The 24,180-nt window shown below is 55.1% G+C and overlaps 1 protein-coding gene across 1 annotated transcript in view; it reads right to left on the minus strand.

Moving 5' to 3' along the window:
- The window catches only part of LOC129538948 (maestro heat-like repeat family member 5), a 60,367-nt gene extending 43,823 nt beyond the window's left edge, over positions 1-16,544 (minus strand). The window contains exons 1-6 of the mRNA XM_088844481.1: positions 16,465-16,544; positions 11,227-11,408; positions 9,749-9,891; positions 9,013-9,141; positions 6,580-6,739; positions 5,040-5,092 (exon numbers count right to left, since the gene is read on the minus strand). Coding sequence (XP_088700607.1) covers positions 5,040-5,092; positions 6,580-6,739; positions 9,013-9,141; positions 9,749-9,891; positions 11,227-11,408; positions 16,465-16,544 — 747 coding nt within the window. The remainder of the gene's footprint in view (positions 1-5,039; positions 5,093-6,579; positions 6,740-9,012; positions 9,142-9,748; positions 9,892-11,226; positions 11,409-16,464) is intronic.
- Between the last annotated feature and the right edge of the window lie 7,636 nt (positions 16,545-24,180).

Consider the following 24,180-nt stretch of genomic DNA (forward strand, 5'->3'; position numbering starts at 1 on the left):
CAGGCTTCCCTGTCCATCACCAAGTCCCGGAGCTTGCTCAAAGTCATGTCCATCGAGTCAGTGATGCCATCCAACCATGTCATCCTGTCGCCCCCTTCTCCTCCCGCCTTCAATCTTGCCCAGCATCGGGTCTTTTCCAATGAGTCAGTTCTTCGCATGAGCTGGCCAAAGTATTGAAGCTTCAGCTTCAGCATCAGTCCTTTCCGTGAATATCCAGGACTGATTTCCTTTAGGATGGACTTGTTGGCTCTCCTTGCAGTCCAAAGGACTCTCAGGAGTCTTCTCCAACACCACAGTTCAAAAGCAACAATTCTTCGGTGCTTAACTTTGTTTATGGTCCAACTCGCACATCCACACGTGACTACTGGAAAAAACCATAGCTTTGACTAGACGGACCTTTGTCGGCAGAGTAATGTCTCACCCCATCAATATGTGGACCATTTCTGACTGCCCCAGAAAACTCTCTCATGATCACTCCTAGTTAATCTCCATCCCCACAAGACCGGTTTGATTCAGTTCGCCTGCCATAAGGTTAATTTTGCCTCTTCTAGAATTTCGTATGACTGGAGTCCTGCGGTGTGTGCTTTTCTATGTCTGGTGTTTCTTAAAGAGACATGCTGATTCAGTCTCTGGCTGTGGTCTTCGGTGCTGCGAGCGGGCTTTCTCCTGCGGAGGGCTCCTCTGAATTGCGGTGTGCGGGCTTCTCACCGCAGGGGCCTCTCTGCCTGTGGGGCTCGGGCTCTAGAGCCTGGGTTTCATTCCGTAGCTGCAGAGAGGAGTCTCAGCAGTTGCGGCACTTGGGATTACTTGCTCCTGAGCATGTGGAATCTTCCCGGACCAGGGACCAAACCAATGTCTCTTGCATGGCAAGGCGGTTCTTAGCCACTGGACCCACCAGGGAAGCCCCGTGTCTGGCGTTTTTTCCCTCAGTGTGTGTTTGAGATTTGCCGTGCTGCTGCACGCTTGTTCACGTTGACACCTCCGTTTCTCTTCTTTAATTATTTCATTTCTGCTGCTCAGCATCAGTGTAACTCGCTCTCCTGTCTCCAGTTTCCTCAGGTGGGTGACAAGTCAGTGATTTTAGATCTCTGGGAGGGGATGAGTCTGCCTCGCACAGGCTGTCTCCAGTCTGAGGCTCTTGTGAATAAGGCTGCTGGGAACATGCTTCTGGGTGTAATTTTGTGTACGAATGTTTCATGCCTCTGGGGTTAGTACTGACAGTGGAACTGCCGAGTCCTAACGGTATAAGAAAACGTCAGCTTTCCAAGCAGGTTTCCCCATCCCGCCCGCAGCGGGCACTTCCCCACCAGCATTTGGCTGAGCCCTTCTTTCTCCTCTGAGGTCTGTCCGTGGGGGGTGGAGGTCGCTCCCACATGTTAACTGACATTTCCCTGAGGATTCAAGATGCTGACCGTCGTGTCTGTGGCTTTCGGTCATTCGTCTGCCTTCCTCTGTGACACGCCTACTTAAATCTTCGTTCACTTTTGCAGCTGGGCTGTTTGTCTTTCCTCCCTGATTTTTGGAAGAGTTCTTCACTTATTCTGGATACAATCCCTTGTCAGAGATATGTCTCGTGAATATTTTCTTCATGTCTCTGATGTCCCTTTTTTCATTTCCTCATAGTATTGTGGGATGAGCAGGAGCTTTAATTCAGATGGAATCCAATTTATCCATTTAAAAAATTTTTTATGCTGAGTGATTTCTGGGTTCCAAGAAATATTTACCTGCCCCAAGATAAAGGCAAGATTGTCTCCTGTGTTTTCCTCAAGAAACTTTTTTGTTTTTTAATACTTAGGCCTTGGGCCCATCTCAAATTAGCTTTTGTGAATGGTTCGAGGCAGGCATTAAAGTTCCTTTTTACCCCCCAGATAGGTGATTGTTGCAGAACCATTTGTTCAAAAGACTTTCCCTATTAAATTGCTTTGGTACCATTAAAAATAAATTAATCCATCACATAAGTGTGGTTTTATGTTGGAGTTTCTATTCTATCTCTGTCAATTCTCACTATCTTGTTGATTGTAGCTATATAGGAAATCTTGAAGTCAGCTAGTGTAATTCTTGTAATTATGCTCTTTTTCAAGATTGTTCTGGCTATTCTAGGTCTTTTGAAATTTCCGTATAAAATTTTATAGATTTTATTTAATTCTATAATGAAGTTGGTTGGCATCACCACTAGCAATACACAAATCAATTTTTAGAATTGACATCTTAACATTATTGACTCTTGTTATCCATGATCATTTATCTGCATTTATTTAGGTTTTATTTAATTTCTTTTTGCAGTGTTTTGTAAAGATCTTGCCCATATTTTGTTAAATTTGTCTGAGTCATGTTTTTAATGTGACTGCATCATAGTTTTTTAGAAGTTTATTTTCCAATTGTTTATTGTTAGTACACAGAAATTCAGTTGACATTTGCATATTGATTCAATTATTAGTAATTAATGGTCCCAGAGTTTAAAAAGCTGTGAGACTTTCTGTGTATGCAATCACGTTGTCTGCAAAGACAGCGTTTCATTCTCCGTTGAAATCCGCGTATCTGTCTTCACCTGTCTGTTACCTTACCGCCCTGGCTAGGACCTCAGTGCAATGTGGACCAGAAGTGGAGACTGCAGACCTCTTTGCCTATTCTGATCTTAGTGGGAAGGGGTCATTCACTCATCATTAGGTACGTGAGTGGTAGGGTTTCCATAGATACTAGTTTCCCCCTACTCCTGCTTTGTGAAGAGCCTCCCTCAATGTTATACTGGGACTTAAAAATATACACGTGGTCTTCATCTTCTTCTGAAACCCTTTCCTAAGTGATGAGAGCAGTAAAGGTGTCTTTTGTTGTTCACAAGAAGCCTGGTTCCACTTCTGGAGAGCCCCTGGATGAGGGCGAGTTGCCAGGAGAACCAATCCTGGATCGACAGTTGGAACTCTGACCCACCTCTCAACCTTCAGAGAGGCGACAGGGTGAGAGGTGGACTTTCATTATCAGCCGCCAGCGGTTTCGTGACTCACAGCTATTAACAAGGTCTCTGTAGAAACCCCAAAGGGCTGGGATGTGAGAGATTCCAGGTGGGTAAACAAAAAGGCAGATTTTTCTTGCTAATCTTTTGCTAAATATTTTTGAGTTCATCTTCATAAAAGATATTGGTCTGTAGCTTTCTTGTAACGTCTTCTTCTGGCTTTGGTGTTGGAGTTGTGCTGGCCTCACAAGATGCTTTCAAGAGTGTTCCTTCTTGCTCTATTGGCATTATTTCTGCATTAACTTGTGATGGGCTTCCCTGGTAGCTCAGATGGTAGAGAATCTGTCGGTAAAGCAGGAGACCCAGGTTGAATCCCTGGGGTGGGAAGATGCCCTGGAGAAGGGAATGGCAACCCACTTCAGTATTCTTGCCTGGAGAATCCCATGGACAGAGGAGCCTGGCAGGCTGCAGTCCAAAGGGTCGCAAAGACACGACTGAGCGACTGACACTTTAACTTGTGATAGAATTAACCAGCGAAGCCTGTGGGAAGGTTTATAAAATATGACTCCAATTTCTTTTATCCAGGGCTACTCAGATCCTCTGTTTCTTCTCTTGTCAGTTTTGTGGCTTGTGTTTTCTAGGGAATTTGTTTATTCAATCTAAATTGCCTAATTTATTGGAATCATAAATGTTTAAAGGTTGTTCAGTGATATTCTATCTTTACTGATAATGAATATTTTTTATTTTCTTGGTCAGCTTATCAAAGAAATTATCACTTAATATTTTTGAAAAACCTATTTTTGGTTTTATTTACTCTCTATTGATTGTCCATTTAAAAAAAATCATGATTTTTCTTCTACTTTTTATTATTTTCTTTCTTCTACTTTGGGCTTAATTTGCACTTTGGGGGATGGCTCCTTAAAATGGAGTTTAGATAATAGATTTTATCTTTTTTCTTTTCCAGTCTGGGCATTACAAATATAAATTTCTTCTAAGCATTGTTTTTTGTTGAGCCCCACAAATTTCCAAATTTTCATATTGTGCTTTCTTTTTCATTCATTTCAAAATATTTTCTAAATAGTTTCAAAATATTTTCCTTGTGATTTCTTCTGTGGCTTGTGGGTTATTTAAGAGTGATGTCTAATTTCCAAGTTTTTGGAATTTTTCCAGATATATTTTTGGTACTGATCTCTAATTGATGTTCTGGACAGAGAATGTACTCTGTTTGATTTCAGTCCTTTTAAATTTATTGAAACCTGATATATGGCCCAGCAAACAGTCTGTCTTGGTAACGTTCCATTTACATTTGAAAAGAACATCAATTAGATCAATTTGGTTAAGTATGTTGTTCAAGTCTTCTATGTACTTAGTGATTTTCTGTCTTATTTTTCTATTAATTACCTGTATTGCTGCTGCTGGCGCTGTTATTCCCACTAAATGCTATTTAATTACAACTATTCTGCTGCTACTATATGATGATAATAACTAATGCAGTGAGTGAGGGCTTCCTGTCTGTCACGCACAGTGCCAGACACCGTGTAGATTATTTCCTATCATTTCACAGCAAGCACTGGGGGTTGGTACTTTCACCCCCATTTGATAGAGGAAATAAGGTACAGAGAGGCAAAGTAGGCCATCCAGGACACACAGCTGCGGTTGGTTGAATCTGGACTTGAATCCAGGCCTGCCAGGCCCGGCGTCCCTTCTCCCGGCCATGTGGTGTGTGGTTGGAGCGGGAGCAGCGTGACACCCGTCCTCGCCGTGACAGCTTCAGTCCCCACCACCCTCCTCCTTGCCCCTCTGCTCTCCCATCTGGCCTCTGCATCCTCTCTGGGCCCCTCAGCCATGGACCCAGACCCCAGGGCGGGCGGGAAGGGCCTTGTGTGTGTTGGACACTTGCTCTGTGTCAGGTGTCTAGAGACAAGTTCACATCCTGACTCCCAGGGACCCTGCTGCTCCTCGGTACCAGCCTTCCCTTCTCTCCGCCTCCTGTCGTGAGCCTCCTCCGCCCTCCCAGGGCTGAGCGGGTGCCCACCCTCGCCCCCCATCATCCCCGCAGAAGGCCCCCGTGGCTGGGCTCCCTCCCTACCTTGGCCAGCTGCTCTTCCCAGTCAGCCTTCTCTCCCTCCTTGAAGAGATTCTCTGAGGGAGAGAGTGGAGGTGGCGGTCACTGGAGGCCAGGTCCTGTGTCCACGGCCGGGGCTGGATCTTGGGCTCCATCTCCCCCATCCCTTGGACATGAGTGAGTCAGGGCTACATTGCCCCGTGTGTGTCCGGCTCCCTGGGGGAGGTGAGCTCTGAGGCTGGTGAGCTGGACTTGGGGGTCCAGAGCGCTGGGCTGGCGTCATGGTCCTGCCATCCATGCTGTGTGACCTCAGGTGGGTCAGCTTCCCTCTCTGGGCCTCAGGCTCACCGACAGTGGAACAGGGGTTCCCTCTGGGCATGGTCCCTTGGGATGTGCTTGGGTCTCCTCAACGGTGGGAAAACAAGGCCCAGAGAGGGGCACACTGGGCGGCTGGAAAGCCTTTATGGAGCTTTGGAAATCCAGCCTCAGAAAGAGGGGCCACTTCGGGGATTGCTCTGGGGGTTCTCAGAGGTGACCCGAGGCACAGAGGGACCTCCACCCAGCCTGTCAACTCCAGGGAAGGGGTGCAAAGACGAGCCAAGCTGAGGCCTGCTTCCTCCCAGCCTTATTCCCAAGCGCAGCCTCTGAGCCCTCCCCTCTGGGTCGCCCTGGAGACAGCAGACCCACCACACCCATTTCTCCCTCTGAGCTGAACCCCCCCAACCCCTGCCGCTGAGGCTGTTGACTAGCTCCTTCCTAAGGCCCCGAGGTGTACTCACATCATTTCCTCCTCAAACCCCTACTCATCCTGCAAGGCGTGGCTCAGAGTTGTCTGCCTCCTCTGGGATGTCCTCCCTGATGCCCACCAGGTCAGAAGTACCCCCCAGCTGGGCAGCAGTGAGTTCAGCTCGTGCTTGTGAGTGAGTGAATGAGTGCCTGGTGAGAGGTGAGTTTGCCTCCCTACCGAGGCTGTGAGCTCCCGACGGCAGAGACGGGCATGACAGGAACTCAGAGTGTTAGCTGAGCCTCATCCTGGTGAGACCCCCCCATGAGGGCTCCCCAGGGGTCCTCACAGCCCCCCCACTATCCAAGGTGGCTCTTCCAGTGGCTCAGAGGCAGCAGCCATGGAGGAGGAAACAGAAATATGGGCCTCCCGGGCCTGTGACGTGTGGCTGGGTGCCCAGGGCTGTCGCAGTCTCTGTGAGCTCGGCCTGTCCGTCTGCCGGGAACCAACGGAGAGGACCACGGACCGTGCAGCAGTGCAGGCCTTCCTCCTAGAACCTCCTCGTTCGGCCCTGGCTGTGTCCAGGCCTGTGGCTGAAATGCTGAGGGCAGGAGCGCAGCCTCGTCAGGACGGGCAGCACAGATGGGCCGTGGGGGTGTCCGGGCCGCAGCCTGTGGCCGTCTGGATGGCTTCCCTGTTGAGCAGCTGATGCTCGGTCCTGAGTGTGTCCCGTGGGTCAGCAGCCCTGCCGGCCCCCTCCTGCTCTCTTCACGGCCTGCCCCGCCCTGCTAGCCTGCAGACAGGGGGTGGCCGGGCCCACACCCCGAGGGCAGGACATACCGTCAGAGGCCATGATGCCCATCACGTAGAAGAAACTGCGATGTGGGAAGATGCCCAACAGGACCTCGGTCTCCAGGTGCTGGGCCACCACCCGCCACGAGTGCCTGCAGATGGCCACCAGCAGGTTGCTGGCTGCGTCCTGGTAGGCCTCCTCCAGCTCCTGGGTAGGGGGCAGAAAGGAAGAGTGGGTGGTGAGATGGTGCCTTGACATCTCACACATGGGGTCTGGTTTGGTGGGCAAGACAGCTACTGTCAACCCAGGTTTTAGATGGAAAACTGAGGCTGAGGAAGCCCGACACGCAAAGTAGGCGGGTGAAGGTGAGGCTCATCCCCAGGGCTCAGGATCACACGTGAATGTTCACATCCATGGGCCTTTTCCTGATCCAGAATCCCATCGTCGTTATCCCTGCTGCGAAGCCTTTGCACATATGCTGTGTCTCCCGCCTGGAACACAGTGCCCGCTTGTCCTGTCCATCCAAACGCGAGTCCATCTTGAAAGCTCGCTCCAACACCTACACTCTGGACACGCATCCTGAAGGCTCTACTCAATGGCATCTCTCTCCGGAACTCCTGGGAGCTTAGGACAACATCACGGCCTTGGAGTCTTAACTCTTAACCACCAGGGATTCAGAAACAGAGTCTCTGCTTCTGTCCCGAGATCTCTGGCCTGAGGAGTCAGTGTCAGCGTCTCGGGGGCAGAGGCCCAGCTGGCCAGCCCCCTTGCCCTCCTTGCACCCCAGCCAGGCCCACCACGCCCTACTGGAGGGGCAGCCTCAGGCCGCCCGGCGCTGTGTTGCCACACTCAGGGCTTATTCTCCGTGCTGTCTGAGTCATCATATGAAATCGTTATATCGTTATGATTTGTTGAAAAGGTGACTATGAGGGCTTCCGGTTAAGATGGTGGGTTGAACCTGATTTTGCTCTTTCAGGAACAGCCCTCAACTACTCTACATTTAGGAGATTTTTACAAAGGGTGATAGCCAACCCTCTGGGTGAGGTAACTGGGCTGAGCGCTAAGCTGGCGGTGAGGCAAGCTGAGAACTGGCCCCCACCAACACCACACGTGGTCTGGTAGAAATCCTGGGGGGTGCGTCTCCCAGATGCTTACAGCTGGGGAGGCCGGGGAGAGGGTAGAGTGTGTGCGAAGTAGTCCAGTGCCCAGATCTCTTCCCCACCCTGCACACCCGCAGGGTCTCTGGAGAGGCCAGGCTGAGGGTCTCTGGGTGGGGAGGCCAGGCCTGCGAGGGTGGGGGACAGACACTTCCTGGGTCAGGTTCTCCACTCTGCCGCACGGGGCTGAGCCCCAGATCAGGTCTTCCCCGGGAAATCTGGATGGCCCGAGAGGAAAGACTCTCAGGGATGGGGACACATGGAGGACAGAAGGGGGCTCACCTTGTAACTCTGCAGTGGACCCCAATCTCATCACCCTCCTGTGTGCCCAGAGCACCTTAGCAGCTCCTATGCACAGGCAGATGGCCACACAGAGAAGGCCGCGGGTGCGGGAGGGACCAGAACCATCGCCAAACCCGCAAACCGGATGAAACCCAGAGAAAAGCTACTCAGAGGAAATAGAGGCCAAACAGAGAGAAAGCCTGAAGCAAACCTGTCCCTTTAATATCCTGAGAGACAAGAGCTGACACTGCATCTGTGCAGCTATTAAGCTGATGAGATGGGAACTTTCTGAGAACAAAGACCAAGACCAAAGCGAAAGGCTCACGGAAACGCACAGAGAATGCAGTCAAAGGTGTGGAAGGCGACGGCTCCTCAGAGAGGAGCACGAAGGGCGGGGAGGCGGGACGGGCGCACGAGGAACTATGGAGAGCTCTGGGTCTGTGAGTCAGGCGTTCCTGAAGCCTAGTACTGAGAAGCCCAGGAGACGATGTCCTGGGGAATCAGGCAAGCGTCTTCCAGAAGCAAAGGACCCAAGCAGCTGGGCTGCAAGGATGCAGGACCGCCCAGCACAGAGGCTAAAACGGACCCAGAGCCAGGCACGTGCTGGGCGTTGTGCAGGATGGAGGCACCAGGAGGCACGTGCTCTCCCTGTGAGTCCTGGACCGGCTTGTGCACCCAGAGAAGCACCTGCCCCCACCTGCTGGGGGATGTGCGGTCCAGGTCCAAACCTGTGGTCTTCAATAGGTGGAGACCCAGAGGCAGGCAGCCAAGGGCTGAGTCACTGCCTGGGGAATGGGTGGGATGCACAGACCAGCCAAGAACTCTCTGAGACTCATCTTTCTCTGCTGTAAAGTGGGTGCATGAGGTTGTCCCTCTGAAGGGGCTGGTGGTAAGAAAATAAGAAAATCGGCAGAATCGCTTGGTCAGCCACAAGGCTGGGCATTCTCAACATTCTTTGGGTCCCTGCGGCAGCTGCCTGCACCCCAGAAGCCTTTGTGGAATGGCCTATTTGCTGGGGGTGGGTGGTGGGGGGAGACTCACCGTGATCTTGGTCATGTTCTCCAGGGCCAGCTGTATGAAGGACTTCTCCCAGGTCTCCTCCAGGAACTCACTGGCTCTAATGACCGCCCCTAGGACGTGGAAGAGCTGCAACTTGTGCCGGGTGGAGATCTGTGGGCGGCAGGGTGGACACAGGCTCAGGGACTTAAGTGGGGAGTCGCCATGGGAGCAGCAGTGGCGGGGGGTGGGGGTGTGTGTGTAAAGAGGCCAGCGAGGAGATAGCATAGTGGACGCATTTGGCCATCCATGCAGCGACACCTTTGTGAACAGCCCTGAGCTAGGTTCTGCAGAGACAGATGAATAAGCACTTGTCCCCATCCTCAGGGAACTGCCAGGGGATCTAAAGAGCATTCTACCAGTTCATCCATTCTTTCTTTTATCTATCCATTCATTAAAAAATCCAGATAGAGCTTTCCCCTAATCATCCACCCAACCATCCCTCCCCTGTGACTTCAGGCAAATCACTTCCCTCCTCTAAGCGTCAGTGTTCTCATCTCTGGGAATCACGATCGTTTATCGAGAGACTGTTCAGAGGATGGTCCACATATGTTGGTCTACTTTCCACCCACCCCTTGCTGGCTCGCTGGACACATGGGGAGACTGGCTTGCCGCAAATCATGACTCTGCTGTCCGGAGGAACCAAGGTCCGAACCTGCTTTGGGTCTAGCCCTCCCCTCCCCTCCGCACGCCCGCCCTGAAGAGCCCTAACTGCTCCCACCTGCTGGTTGTTTACAAAGCAGTTGTGAATGGTTTCTAGCACCAGGTTGGGGTCCCCTTGAGCCAAGGTCTTGATTTTCTTGATGATGGACCTCAGGTGTGAGTCTGAACCACCGAGGTCCCGGAGCAGCTTGAAGCAGATGGCTGAGGCAGAAGGCGTGAGGTGGGTGCGCTGTGGGAGGGCCACGGTGCACCAGCAGGGCCTGGCGCTTAGGGGAGGGCGGGGCCGGGCGCGCAGGGCAGGGCGGGGCCGGGCGCTCAGGGCAGGGCGGAGCCTGGCGCGCAGGGCAGGGAGGGGCCTGGCGCTTAGGGGAGGGCGGGGCCGGGCGCGCAGGGGAGGGCGGAGCCTGGCGCGCAGGGCAGGGAGGGGCCGGGCGCGCAGGGCAGGGCGGGGCAGGGCGGGGCAGGGCGGGGCCGGGCGCCCAGGGCAGGGCGGGGGACTCTGGGAGATCCTGGGACTCCTAACCGCTCTGCCGGTCCTTCTGAGATCAGAAGCAAGAAAGCAAGCAGGGAATGCATTCTCGCTCACTCGTGCAGCACTCGCTCCATTCACTGGTTCAGTCTCCTTTTCACCCATCCATTCACCCGTTCATCTATCATCCATGCGTCCGTCGATCTGTCCATCCATCCATACATTTATCCATGTCTTTCTATCCATCAGTCCACCGGTCCACCCACCTGCCTGCTCATCCTTATGCTCATTCATCAGTCCATCCATTAATAAATGTACCCATCTACCCACCTTCGGTCCATCCGACCTTCCATTCCTAAATCCATCTATCCATCCATCTACTCGCTCTTCACCCATCTACCCATCCATCCTCCTATCTGTTGATGAATCGAGCCTTCATGCCTCCACCCCTCAACCCTCCCTCTTTCCTCACCCCTGCATCCTCCATCCAGTCACCCAACATTCAGAGGTGTTCATTTATTCTAAGACTGTGTGTGCGGCTCCAAGGGGAGTGAGGGCCTGGCTCCGTTCTGAAGGAGTCTCCAGCCCAGGAGAGCCCTACCCAGGATCAGCGGACTTGAGTTCTGTGGGGAAGTTGTATAAAAGGCCCTGGGCACACACAGAGAGGAGGGGTGATAAATCCTAAGACAAAGGGGCAGTCAGGACTGGCTTCCCAGAGAAGGTGGCATTTTAGCTCTGCCTACACGGATGAAGGCAGGTCATCCTTTGGAGGAGGGGAAAAGCATTCCGGTGAGAGGGCCAGGTGTGAGCTGAGGTTCTAGGGTGTGAACGGTGCTGGAGGAGAGTGGCGGGGAGGGCTGAGAGAGGGCACTTTGGGCTTCTCATAGCGTCCCAGGAGGTGTGGAGAGGCCAATGAGGAGGCCCTGCTGACAGTTGCACCAGATCCACGCCTCTTGACACCCCAGGGTCCTACAAGGAGGGCCGGCTCTGGCCCTTGTCCCCAAGACTTCCTCAGGGGGAGGGACTGATGGGGTCTGGTGGAACCGAGTCCCAGGGCTGGGGGTCACCTGCATTGTAGGTTTCCTCAATTAATGTACTGCTGTCCTTGGGCATCAGGGTGGCCTGGCTGCTCTGTGACTTGCAGAGCAGGATGGTGCTGGGGTGACTCTGTCTGTCCGCATGGGCAGACTTCTGAGGTACCTTCATGTAGGACTGGTTCTCTGTGAATTCAGAGATGTGGGAGGAAATTCTGAAAGGGAAAAGAGGCCTTGGGTGTATGCATCTGAATGGCCCTGTGTGTTTACGGAGGGAGGTGCCATAGAGGCTGAGAGGATGGTATTATCTAAATGGAAAATTCCAAAGAATCTAAAATCCACCCTACCGGAACTAAAAGTGAATTCAGCAAATTGGCAAATATAAAGTCAGCATACAAAAATCAGTCATGTTTCTAGGTACCATCAACGAACTGGGAATTAAAATAAAAAGGTACTATAAACAATAGCACTAAAACATGAGATATTTGGGTATAAATGTATCAAATAATTGTAAGATTGATATACTGTAAAATATACTGTTGAAAGAAATAAAGACTTTAATAAATGGAGCAACATACCATGTTCACAGATTGGAGGACTCAATATTGTTGTCTATTTTCTCTGAATTTATCTACATATTCAACGCAATTTTCATCAAAATTCCAGAAGCATTTTTTTATTTTTGTAGTAGCCAACAAATTGTTCCTAAAATTTATATGGAAAAGTAAAGGAATGAAGATAGCCAAATGATTTTGAGAGAAGAACTGGAGCGCTGATACTGCTGATCTGGAGGTTTATAATAGAGTCATAGTGATCAGTGCAGTGTGGTATTGATGAAAGCCCAGAGACAGAAACAAAAGGAGCAAACTATAGAGTCTAGAAGAAGACCCACACGCATTACGGTGAAGGTGCAAAAGCCATTCAATTAAGAAAGGATAGTCTATTCAATAAATGGTGCTGCAGTAACTGGATAAACACATGTAAAACGTAAACCCCAATTTATATCTCACTACAAACATAAATTAACTCAAAGGTGGTCACAGACTTAAAGTGAAACCTCAAATTCTAAAACTTCCAGAAGAGTCTCTTTAGGAGGATATCTGTGATCCTGAGCTGCACAAAGAGGTCTTGTATGTGACACCAAAGGTACCATCCATAACATAAAAAATTGGGAAATAAGTTCACGAAAATTAAGAATTTCTGCTTTTTGAAAGACAGCTACAACAAATGAAAAGATAAGCTTTGGACTTGGAGGAAGAGTTTGCAAATCACATACCTGATAAAAGACTATGCCTGAAATATACAAATACCATATGAACAAAACACAAACAACCTGAGAAAATACAGGTAAAAAGATTCAAATGACATTCCACTAAAGGAGAAAAGCAGATGGCAAATAAGCCCATAAAAACTGCTCCACACCATTCCCCACGAGGGAAACAAATTAAAACCACAGTGGGATATCGATACACATCTACTAGAATGGAGAAAAGAAAAACCAGAAAATACCAAGTGCCGGTGAGAAGACAGAGTAACTAGAGGTCCCATCACTGCCCGTGGAAATGCAAAATGGTACAGCCAGTGTGGAGGGTAGTTTGGTACTTTCTTAGAAAGGAAAACCTACATTTACTATCCGACTCAGCTATTCTACTCCTAGGCATTTACCGAAGTGAAATGACAACGTCACACAAAAATCTGTACACAGATGTTTACTGTGGCTTTATAATAACCCCAAACAGAAAAAATCCAAATGTCCTTCAACTGGTGAATGCACAAAACACTGTGCATTTTATTTCAGTATCCACAGAAATACTACTCAGCAGTAACGAGAGGGGTGACTGAAGAAGGGGACCGCGTGCAGGAGGCTTAAGTGCACTACGCTGCATGAGAAAACAGACCCCCAAAGCTGCCTGCTGTCTTGTTCTATTTTTGTGACATTCTGAAAAGGTAAAACTGTACAGACAGAAAACAGATCAGTGGTTTCTGGGGATAGTGGAGTTGCTGGAGGATTGATTGCGAAAAGCGGCATGGGGAATTTGCAGGGGGAGATGGAACAGTTTCATAGTTTGTGTGTGGTAGTGAATACACCACTGTATGAGTTTGGGACCCTGCATGAGTCCCAATCTAGAACTGGGACTTCCCTGGCTGTCCAGCAGTTGGGACTCGGAGCTTCCACTGCAGGGGGTGAAGGTTCGATCCCTGGTCAGGGAACTAAGACCCCACATGCTGCGCAGTATGGCCCCCAGAAAATTAAGTTAATTAAAAAGAAAAAGCTTGTAGAACTGGACACTGACAAGGGTGAATTTCACTGCATTTAAATAAGAAAGAAATAGTTTAGCGACTGAACAACAACATAGCTTAAAAAACCAAACCAAAGAAATAAGAACAAAAATGACCCCCATCTCGTCTCCTTCTGCTATTTCTTTTCTCTTAAACATTTATTTATTTTTTACTTTTTGGCCACACCTCGTGGCACGCAGGATCCTTGGGGCATTCAAGATCTCATTTCCTCAACCAGGGATCGAACCCATTCCCCCTGCAGTGGAAGCTTGGAGTGTTAACTTCTGGAGCACCAGGGAAGTCCCTTTCTCTGGCTTTTTCTTGCTCACTCCACCCAACCCAGGTGCAGAGGGTTCCCGCTGTTGCTGAACCCGCCATGCACACTTATACCTCAGGACCTTTGCACTGGCTGTTCCTGTTTGGGGACCATCCTCCCTCCAGAGTGCTGCTCGGCTCAGCCCCTCACCTCCCCTCTTCACTTCTTTGCTCAGTTGTATTTTTCTTGATGAGCTTCTTTAAAATCTGACCCTCGCCTCGCACTCTCCACTCCCTAAACCTGTGGATTTCCTCCCGGACCCCTTTCCACCTGAACACTATAATTCTCTGGACCATGTCTAGTGTTTATTGGCTGTCTCCCCCACTGGAATGTAAGCCAGGAGACAGGGCTCTTCATGTCTTCTTTCCAGCTGTGTCCCCAACACCTGGAACCGTGCCTGGTATTCCTAGCAGGGACTCAGCAAATGTTTGTGCAAAGAACAGTAGAGTGACATGTCCAGAGCAGCCATCAGCCGCGCCGGGCTCTTCTGGGTCCAGCCTTTCCAGCTCACTGGGAGCCTAGCGGCCTGTCCTCTGCAGCCTCCGCACCGGGTCAGCTGCCTGAGCCCTTCCGGCTGAGCCTGGGCCTCCGCTCTCCTGTCTGCCCAGAGTGTGTGTCCTCCCCCTCCCCGTCCTCCTTGACCCCTTGCAGGGGCCACGTGAAGTTGCCTTCTGCCTGCTCGCCATGGTCAGCGCATCCTAGGGTAGGGGGTGTGTCCCCCGGCTCCCTGATGACTGATGGCCCTCCTTGACTCCCCCTGAGCTCACAGAAACCCTGGTGGCTCCACTGACCAACCCCTGGGCCTTTTCCTTCCCAGTCCCCCTGGAGATGTACTGGCTGTTTCTGGGTCCCCCGCATGTCCCAGGGAAGGCCCGGGGCGAAGGCCCAGTGACTGACCGAGTGAGTGGATGCTGCTGGGGGCGTGCTCTTGGGAGAAGCCAAGGTCAGCCTCGGACAGTGGGACTGTCCTCCCGCCTACCTGGAGCTGCTACCTTCAGCTCCCCTCCCAGCTGGCCTTCCTGCCTGGAGTGTGGGGGCCTTCCCCATCCCTGGCCATGTCCAGCCTGAGGACCCTCTGCCCCTGTCCACCATCTGCCTCTCTGGGGACCAGTGACTGTGTAGTCAGCAGGGGATTCTCCCAGACTGTACTTTGCCCCACCACCCACCTCACCAGCACCCCCACTGGTGCCAATGAGCAAGGGCTTGTGTCAGGAGCTTGATCCTGTCTGCCCTGTCCTCACACCAACCCCATGAGGTGCTGAGACACAGAGGCTCAGCGGCCCGCCCCAGGAGAACACAGCCTCTGCAGGACAGCGTCCGTTCAGACTGGCTGCGACTCCAAAGCCTGCATCCCGGGGGTGTGACCGCTGGGGCTCAGTACACACACCGCCCCTCCTGGAAGGCCCCCCTTCCTACGTGGGTACTCAGTCTCTTGGTCGTGTCTGACTCTCTGTGACCCTATGGACTGTAGTCCGCCAGGCTCCTCTGTCCATGGGATTCTCCAGGCAAGAATACTGGAGTGGGTTGCTGTGCCCTCTTCCAGGAGATCTTCCCCACCCAGGGATCGAAACTGAATCTCTTAAGTCTCCTCCATCGGCAGGTGGGTTCTTTACCCACCAGGGCCACCTGGGAAGCCCCCTCCTTCCTATGGCCTCTCAGAAAACCAGCCAGTCGCGTGCTGCTCCTGGAGGGCTCAGCTTTTCTCACCGAACGTGGCCCCTCCTGCACCCTGGAGGGGCCTTGACCGTTCAGGGTTGACCACAGCCGCAAGCGAGATCTGTGTCTCACCACAAACCTGCCCCCTCCAACCCCCCCAAACCCCGGGTCCCGTGGCGACCAGGATTGAGCGTATTTTAAAAGACAGGAGAATAGGAACGCAGTCAGCAGACAGCTGCAGGGGGAGCGTCTTCTCGCCCCAGACGTGAGGCGGGACGTGGCAGAGGGGAGACCGGCCTGAGCACGCAGGCAGAAGCGATGGTGCAGAACAGAAGAGCTGCGTGGTGGGGCGGGGCGGGGCGGGCGGCTCCCTCGGGGACAGACACGAACATGGAAGCACAGGTGAGAACCTCACCTGGGCACCCCCCGGACAGCCTGGAAAGCCGATCTGCCCCAGTCCCCACGCAGCACACTGTGGGCCTGGGGGGCTGGGGACTGGAGAGGGAGCCTGCCCGCCAGCCTCTGACCTGCTGCTGGACTCAGGAGACAGAGCTGCCCTTGGGCCCACCTGGGGAGCAGGGAACCCCGAACCAAAGGCCACAGAGGACCTTCCCTTTGTGCACATCCCTCAAGTCTCTTAGAAAACAGGCTGCTGCACCCTCTCGATGAGGTCGAGGTTCCGGGCAGCAGAGGGACAGCATGCCCACGCTCTGTCCATCCGTCCACTCCATCTCACACCGTTGGTCTCCACAAGCATCGGCAGCCACAGGTGGTGTGACGGCAAAGGCCGTGCTGGAACTTGAGCCCCCTCTCTCTCCCTGCACCCCATCGCACCGCGCTGCCGTCCCCCAGTCTCCTCTCCACCAGGTTGAGGGCTGCCAGGTGGGAGTCCACCCCTAACTCCCACTCCAGGCGGCTGCCGGCACTCTGCAGGACCCCTCCGTCCTGGGCCCAGGCCCTGGGGGTCCGCCCCTTGCTGCCTTGCCCTGTGGGGGACCCCTGCCCGGTGCTGGGCTGACCTGGGTTTCTGGGACCTGCCTGAGAAGGTCCTGTCCGTCCTGGCGTGGCTGTGTATCTTTTGTGAATGCTGCGCATCCATGTTGGGGTGCAGTCTGGAGGTGCTGCTCACTCTCTCCTCAGGCCTGGCCGAGCAGCTCTATCTCTGGGGTCCCCCTCCCCCACCCCAGCCAGCCCTGACCTCACCGCTGAGGTCACAATGCTTGCAGCACCCACGGCACCTTGCAAAGGACAGGGCTGTGGAATCAAACACTGTGTCTGGGCACAGCCCCCGTGTATGTGTGTGTGTGTACAGCCCCCGTGTGTATGTGTGTGTGTGTGTGCACAGCCCCCGTGTGTATGTGTGTGTGTGTGCACAGCCCCCTGGTGTGTGTGTGCACAGGCCCCGTGTGTGTGTGTGTGTATACAGCCCCCGTGTGTGTGTGTGTGCACAGCCCCCGTGTGTATGTGTGTTGTGTGTGCACAGCCCCTGTGTGTGTATGTGTATGCGCACGCGTGTATGTACACTTATGTGTGTGTGTGTGTGTGTGTGTACAGCCCCGTGTGTGTGTGTATGTACAGCCCCCCCGTGTGTGTGTGTGTACAGCCCCCGTGTGTGTGTGTGTGTGTGTACAGCCCCCGTGTGTGTGTGTGTGTGTGTGTGCACGCGCATGCATGTGTGTACACCTATGCCCTCAGCGAGTCCCTCCACTTCTGGCTCTTAGTTGTCTCCTTCTGGACACCTGTGGACCTGGCTGACACCCTGCTGCACCCTGGAGACGCCCCGAGGCAGGAGGCCCAGCTAAAGCCCGCCTGGATTCCTGACCCAAGCGGCTGCAAGGCAGTAAACGCGTGGAGTCTTAGGTCCCTGAGTCTGCGGTTGTTTGTTCTGCAGCAACGGGTAACTTACTGTGTGCTCCGTGTGGGAAGCAGGCAGAGCTGGACTGAATGGCCGCCCAGCAGAAGCCCTCTGGGCAGGTCCGCAGTGGGCTTCCTGCTCGTGGTCCCCTGGTCCAATTGTGTGGCTACAGGGGAGCTAGGTCCCGAAGACAGACCAGGGCTCCCAGCAGGGACCTTTGTCAGCAGACTCCACTGCCGGAGGCCCCAGGGTCTTCCCGTGTGGAGGGGCCACCGGTGAGGAGGCCCCAGGCAGTGGACAGCTGGTGTCTGGATCTGCTGGTGGGCCGGCGCGCTCTGGGGCAGCCCCTGCCCAGCCGGCCCTGATCTTGAGGCGTCCTCGCAGCTGTGCTGTGCCCGCAGCCCCTGTGTCCTGGAGACACACACGTGTGGGACCCTGGCCACGTGCAGGAAGCCAGAGAGTCAACAGACAGCAACCGCCTACCTCTGAGGCCTTGGGGGCACTGCAGCCGCCCCGGGGGTCAGCCCCACAGCTCTGGCTCTGCCGGGCAGGCGACCTTTCCAAGGCTGTGACCTCTCTAGAAATAGGGGCTGGTGATGCCCCTTCCCCAGCTGGTTTTCCCTGAAAGGGGCTTGGCAAGAGATGGGTGCCCAACACGGCACGGCTGACTTGGTGGGCAGCCGCACCAGGGCTAACTGCAGCTGAACTTCAGGATGTCCCACGAGATGGGGCTCCTGGATCTGCACGCTGTGCAGGGAGGAGCCTGAGGCTGAGAGTGAGGATCGGGCAGGGTCCTGCTCATCCAGGCAGCCGGGGGATGGGGTTTTCCCCAAGCCTTTGGCTCAGCTCGCTCTGATGGGGGCGTGTGGGGCAGTCCCGTTTGTAGCCCGGTTCGCCCTCTCCCATCCTTCAGCACCGTGAAAGGGACTGTTGAAAACCGGGTCCATGAATCATGAAGGCGGGTCCCTGGGAGCTGGACCCCACAAAGCTCCCAGAACAGGTGTTGACAGTGACCCTTTCTCAGGGCTGGGCCCTGACACCTCCAGGGTGGGCCCCCCATAGCCACTCTGTCTAGTGGCCTACAGACTTGTGTGATTAGTGCTTAAATGCTCAGCAATGTTGAGGGTTGCTTGTTAAATACCACCATAGAAGCCTACAATGGAAGGGACGCTAATAAAAACAGAGGTAATAAGTGTCCCTAGCTCACCACTTCTTGCTTGTTGCATGTATTTTACTGTCACTCATGTCCTAGAGGTGATCTATGTGTCTCTGTCTGTATATGGGGCGGTACCGTGGATCTCTGCCAGACTCTGTGCCAACCATCACAGGGGCGGCAGGGGACCAGCTGTAGTGGGAGCCTTTACACCACGGTCACGGGCAATGCTGCAGGTCAGGGCCTTTGGTTTCTTTCTTTTTTGGTGAGCCATTGTTGGACATTGACAAGGCTGACCGGGCAAGGTGGGCCAACCAGTTCCTCCCCTTAGGAATTTGGAATTGGGGCCAAGAGGGAAGCATTGGGTTGGGGTTCTCTATAGCTGCCCACCCCTCCTTAGGGCTCCAGGCAGAAGGGAGGAGAAGGCAGGGTACAGAAAGAGGCTGGCCCCCAAAGGGATGAGCCGGGGTGGGGGGTCGGTTCCTGGGCCCTGGCCCCAGAAATTCCCCACGGGCCTTCTGGGCTCTTGGAACATACCTGGGTTACAGGGAGGCAGGTTTTCCACAGAACTTTCTAGCAAGCCCCAGATGGACAATGGATGAGCTGCCGGGCGGGGGCGGGGGGGGCACTCCTGTTCCTGCAGGGTCCAAGGGGGGGCTGGATGTTAGGGTGGGAGTGGATGAGCCTCCTGTGGGGACAGGCGTCAGCCCCAGGGGACACTGAGACCTGGGTCTGATCCTTGTCCAGCTCCTGCTACCCTTCACCACGTTTGAAAACGGTGAGATGTCAGGGCTGCAAGTCCCCGGCTGGGTCATTCCGCCCGCCTGCTTCCCCCATGAAACTCTCAGGAACTGGGGAGCACCTTCAGTGCCAGGGGGGACCACCTCTGCCACATGTGGGCTCCCAGCCTCATGGCCACTTTTCATAGTAACCTGGAGGACGGGTGTGCTCACCTCCCTGCGATGGGGATGATGCTCAGAGAGGGTCAGGAACTGGCTGGAGGTCACACAACAGCCAACGGTGGAGCCAGGTTAAAAACCAGGCCCTCACAGCTCACCCCAGGGTGAGCACGAGGCCAGTGGACCATCGCGCACCCTGCTCCGCAGGGTACCCGTCCCTCCCCAGGGGCCTCGGGCCAGCTCCGCTCCAGCCTTCCCGTCCCGCCGACAGATGGCGCTGTGGGCCCAGGCAGGATTCGAGGCGGGGGACCCCAGGGGCGGGCCGTTCCCGCAGAAACGGGCTCGCCATCGGCCACAGCCCTCCTGAGCGCAGAGGGCAGGTCGCGGGTGGGAGGGGGGCCTCAGCGTCCCACCGCCCAGGCCCCTGGCGCACCGCGGCTCGCGGGCTCCAGCCTGGACCCCTAGGGGAGGAGGCTGCTGCTACTGCCCCAGAGAGGACGGGCCTGACCCAGGGCCCAGCAGCCCTGCCCCTGCCCTGCTACCCAGGCCGCTTCTCTCTGCCCCCTTCCATGCCCACCCCAGCCCCCTCAGTTCCCAGCCGCAGCCAGGCCAGCCCTGTGAGCCTCTACAATGCCTTCCTCCTGGAATGTCCTTGACAAAGAGTCTTTGCTGGACCAAACTTTAGCCGGGCTCCGGAACCTTCTCCTGGGCCCATCCTTGCTCTTCCTCATAGTGCAGTTCTAGCAAGAACACCGCTCCCTCTTCCTTTCCCCTGCCCTGCGCCCCCTGCCTCTGTTCAGGGTCCTCATCCTCGGCTCTCTCCCAGGTGAGGTGTGAGCACCCAGCCTGCCTCCGCAAGAACCCTGGTAGGTGGATCTAGCTAGACTACCCCTACTCCTAATACCTCCTCCTAGTTACTTTCCATCCACTGCCCGCCCCCACCCCCTCCGCCCTGCCCCTTGGCTGTAACCCCACTGCATTAAGAGCTGAGCTCAGTCTCTCCCCCGAATGGCCCATCCCTGCACCTGCAGCCAGCCGTAACCGCACGTGCACGAGCCTGGTCTTCGCCCGGTGTCACCCCGCCCCTCCACACCCCTGCTTCCTAAAGAAAAACCTGCACTCTCCTATTCGCCCTTGGGGACCCCAGCCCAAGTCACCTCCTCTGAGACACCACTCCTGACTTCTCTGGGCTCCCAGAGCATTTATTCTCCCTGCAGAGGTTGGTTCAACAGGAACTTTGAGTTCTGGGAGGTGGGGTGGTGTCGGCCGGGGTTCTGATGGGAGATGACTGGCAGACAAATTCTACCCCCTGAGGATGGGTTCCCAGGAGCACAGTGGCTACATCAGACTGCCTGACACCCTCCTGAGGTATTTAACCATCAAACACAGCAGGCCCAGGGCTCCCAGGTGACTCAGTGGTAAAGAATCCACCTGCAGTGCAGGAGCTGCGGGTTCGATCCCTGGGTCAGGAAGATCCCCTGGAGGAGGAAATGGCAACCCACTCCGGTCTCCTTGCCTGGAGAAGCCCATGGACAGAGGACCCTGGCGGGTTTCAGTCCATAGGGTTAGAACTGGGAGCGACTTAGCAGGCTGGCAGACAGCTGGCCCAGCCTCAGGAGCAGAGCTGGGAGTCCAGTCCCACGCTCCAGGCCTTCCTGGCTCAGGGAGTTCCTCCCCTGTGGAATGTCCTGTGGGGGAGCAGTGAGGGCACCTGCCTGATAGGCCCTCAGGCTCCCTGGCCCCTGAGGTCAGTCCATGTCCTGCCAGCCACCCAGGCTCACTGGGCTCTGCCCATGCATGCAGTCTAGCTCTAGAACCCTCCCTGCCCTCCGCCGGGCCCTGCTCCAGGCAGCTCCTGCCCCTCCCCCAGCCAGGGGCGGATCCCTGTTGGCCTTCTCTCCCCACAGGCCCTGCACCCCATGAGGGTGGACACCCAGAGCCCCCACCATCCATGCTCCAGCATAAAGTTGGCACTGACAATGCGCCCACTGGGCGAAAGCAGCAGCTGAGACCTGGCTGCCCAAGGAGGGGTCCCGCCTTGTGTCTCTGGGGCTCTCGGGGTGGGGGGCAGTCAGCAGAGGCCCTGGCATCCAAGCAGGTGGGCAGCCAAAGGTGCCTCCTGCTCTTCCAGGCTCCCTCCTTCCTCCACACCCCTCTCCTAATCTTCCACAGAGAAAAAAGGGGAAAAAGGCCAAAGAAAGAGGTTTTCTTCTCCACTTTCTGAAAATGAGATTTTAAAAATAACCAAGAGGCAGTGCAGCGCCAGGAGGGGATTAAGTGGGGAGCCTGGGCTGCAGGGTCTGCCTGCCCCTCCTCCTCGGCGGGTGCCCTGCCCGTGGCCAGCAGCCTGTGCCCACGCCACACTCAGCCTGGCCCGCTCGCTCTGCCCTGCCCTCTGGGCAGTGGGGGGCCGGGGCAGGGGACGAGCTGCTGAGAAGGGAGGTGACTGTGGAGATGGAAGAGGCAGGAATGCTTGGGTCGGGACCCCAGGCTGCAGAAGGCCCCCACTGTCCCTCGGTGCCGCTCCCTCGACTCACTGTTCAGCAGCTGCCTGGCCCCTGGGGGCGGTGTCTCATCCCCGGGGTACTGTGCCCGTTGCCGCCACAGGGTGTCTGTAGGGGCCCGTCCTCAGACCCTCCTTCCCTCCCTCCCCGTGGCATCCCATCTTGGCTCTCAGCGTCAGTGTCATGGCTCCACGAGGCTGACCTCGACCACGGGATGGTCTCCGGGGGTTACCCCTGCCGCTGCCACCCCACGGGTCCCTGAGAGTTTCCTCTCATCCTCATCCCAACGGCTGTCTGTTTCATGGCCTTGACCTTTGCCCTCTGTGCAGTTAGGCTGTGAGCTCCCTGAGGTGGAGGCTGGGGAACTATGGGCCTGCCCCATTCCCATGCACTGGGCTCTTCCCGTCCCGGGAGCTCCATGCCAGCCCCTGTGTTTCTTTGTCTGAAGGGCTCTCTGGCCCTGGTGGGAGATTCAGGGAATCACCTCTCCGGGGAGCAGCACTTAACTCATGACTGATCGGGTGGGTGGGTGACTAGGCCCTCACCTTCAGACAGGATGGCCTGGGCAGGGGCGCTGAGCCCCAGCGGCTCCCGGAGATGACCACTTAACCTGAATCGCCCTGATTCACCCGCCTCCCTCTGTCCTACCACGTGCCCTGGGGTCAAGTCCTGTCCTCAAATCGTTCCTTACGGCCTGGAGCGAGGCTGAATAATGGCCTCCCAAAGAGAGCTATGTTCCAATCCTTGGAACCTGTAATTGTTACCTTATATGGCAAAAAAAAAAGGGGGGGCTTTGTGGCTGTGATTAAGTCAAGAATCCTCCGATGGGGAGATTATCCGGATTATCTGGGAGGTCCCTTAAAGCGACCACAGGCATCTTTATGGAGACGGGCAGGGGGAGTTTTATCACAGACAGAAGAGGAGGAGGCCATGTGCCCACGGGGCAGGGGTGGGGGTTGGGGGCGTGGGTACCAAGGGATGCTGGCTGTCCCCAGGAGCAGGGAGAGGGGGGAGCCGGTTCTCCCGGGAGCCGTGGGAGTAGCACGGCCAGTGATGCATCCCAGTGATGCTGTCTTAAACCACTGACTGTGGTGATTGTCACAGCAGCACTAGGAAACAAGACAGCGTGCTTCAGGGGGAGACTGGACTACTGCACGCTGGGTCTATCCTAATCGTGGAGGCAGGCCGGCCAGCAGCTGTCCCTTCGAATGCTGAGCACCCAGCCGCCCAGCTGCGACGACATTCCCCAGCCTCCCTTGCAGCCAAGAGCAACCACGTGACTTAATTCTCACCCTGGCATTTGAGAAGTGAAGTGCACAATTTCTGTGCTTAGTCGCTTAGTCGTGTCCGACTGTTTGCGACCCCATGTTCGCCAGGTTCTGGCTGCAGAACACCAGGTTCCTCTGTCAATGGGCTTCTCCAGGCAAAAGTACTGGAGTGGGTTGCCATGCCCTCCTCTATGGGATCGTCCTGACCCAGGGATCGAACCCAGGTCTCCTGCACTGCAGGCAGATTCTTTACCATCCGAGCTACCAGGGAAGCCCAAGGTTACTGGAGTGGGTAGCCTATCCCTTCTCCAGGGGGTCTTCCCGACCCAGGAATCGAACCGGGGTCTCCCACGTTGAAGGAGGAATTTCACCAGCTGAGCTACCAGGGAAACTGCTGGCCAGAGAGGGTCCCCCACCCTCCTCTTCCTGGTGGAGAAGGAGATGGGAACAACAGTGGATGAGACCACGCCCTCAAGGGGCAGAGCCACAGTTGGAAGGAGCCAGGCCTGCCCTGGAGCCCTGGATGCCTGGATGGCTGCAGGTGGGCCTGGACCGCTGGATGGCACCACCTTATTGAAGTTGCTCCTTGTTGCCACGGTTTGGCAGTTACCCTATTACGCAGGGCTTGCGTGGCTGTTAACAGGCCTGTCTTGTCCAGTGTTCAGTGACCATTTGTGGAATGTCAGTGTCTGGTTTTTCTCCTGTGTTGACCCCACCATGCGGATAGCAAGCGGCCACCCAGGGTCACCGGGCTGGGCTGAGCTGGTACGACGTCTGCCCTGAGAGCTGGTGTCTGGTGGCCCATGTGGCTGCAGCACAGGACCTTGGGAAGCAGGCCGGTCCTTGAGACACAGGCATCCTTCAGCTGCCTTTGAGGCCCAAGGGCTGGCCGTGCTCCCACCCACCGGGCCTCCCCCACATCCGAGTCCACGCCTTCCTGGCCAGGGGCTACGGACGCACTGGTAGGTGTGAGGCGGTGAGTGCCAGGCAGGGGTCTGTGTCTGTGCTCAGCTGTGTCCGACTCTTTGTGACCTCACGGACTGTAGCCCGCCAGGC

This window comes from Moschus berezovskii, chromosome 16, assembly GCF_049115385.1.
Source record: "Moschus berezovskii isolate FMDL1 chromosome 16, NW_MosBer_1.0, whole genome shotgun sequence".
In the NCBI taxonomy this organism is placed as follows: domain Eukaryota; kingdom Metazoa; phylum Chordata; class Mammalia; order Artiodactyla; family Moschidae; genus Moschus; species Moschus berezovskii.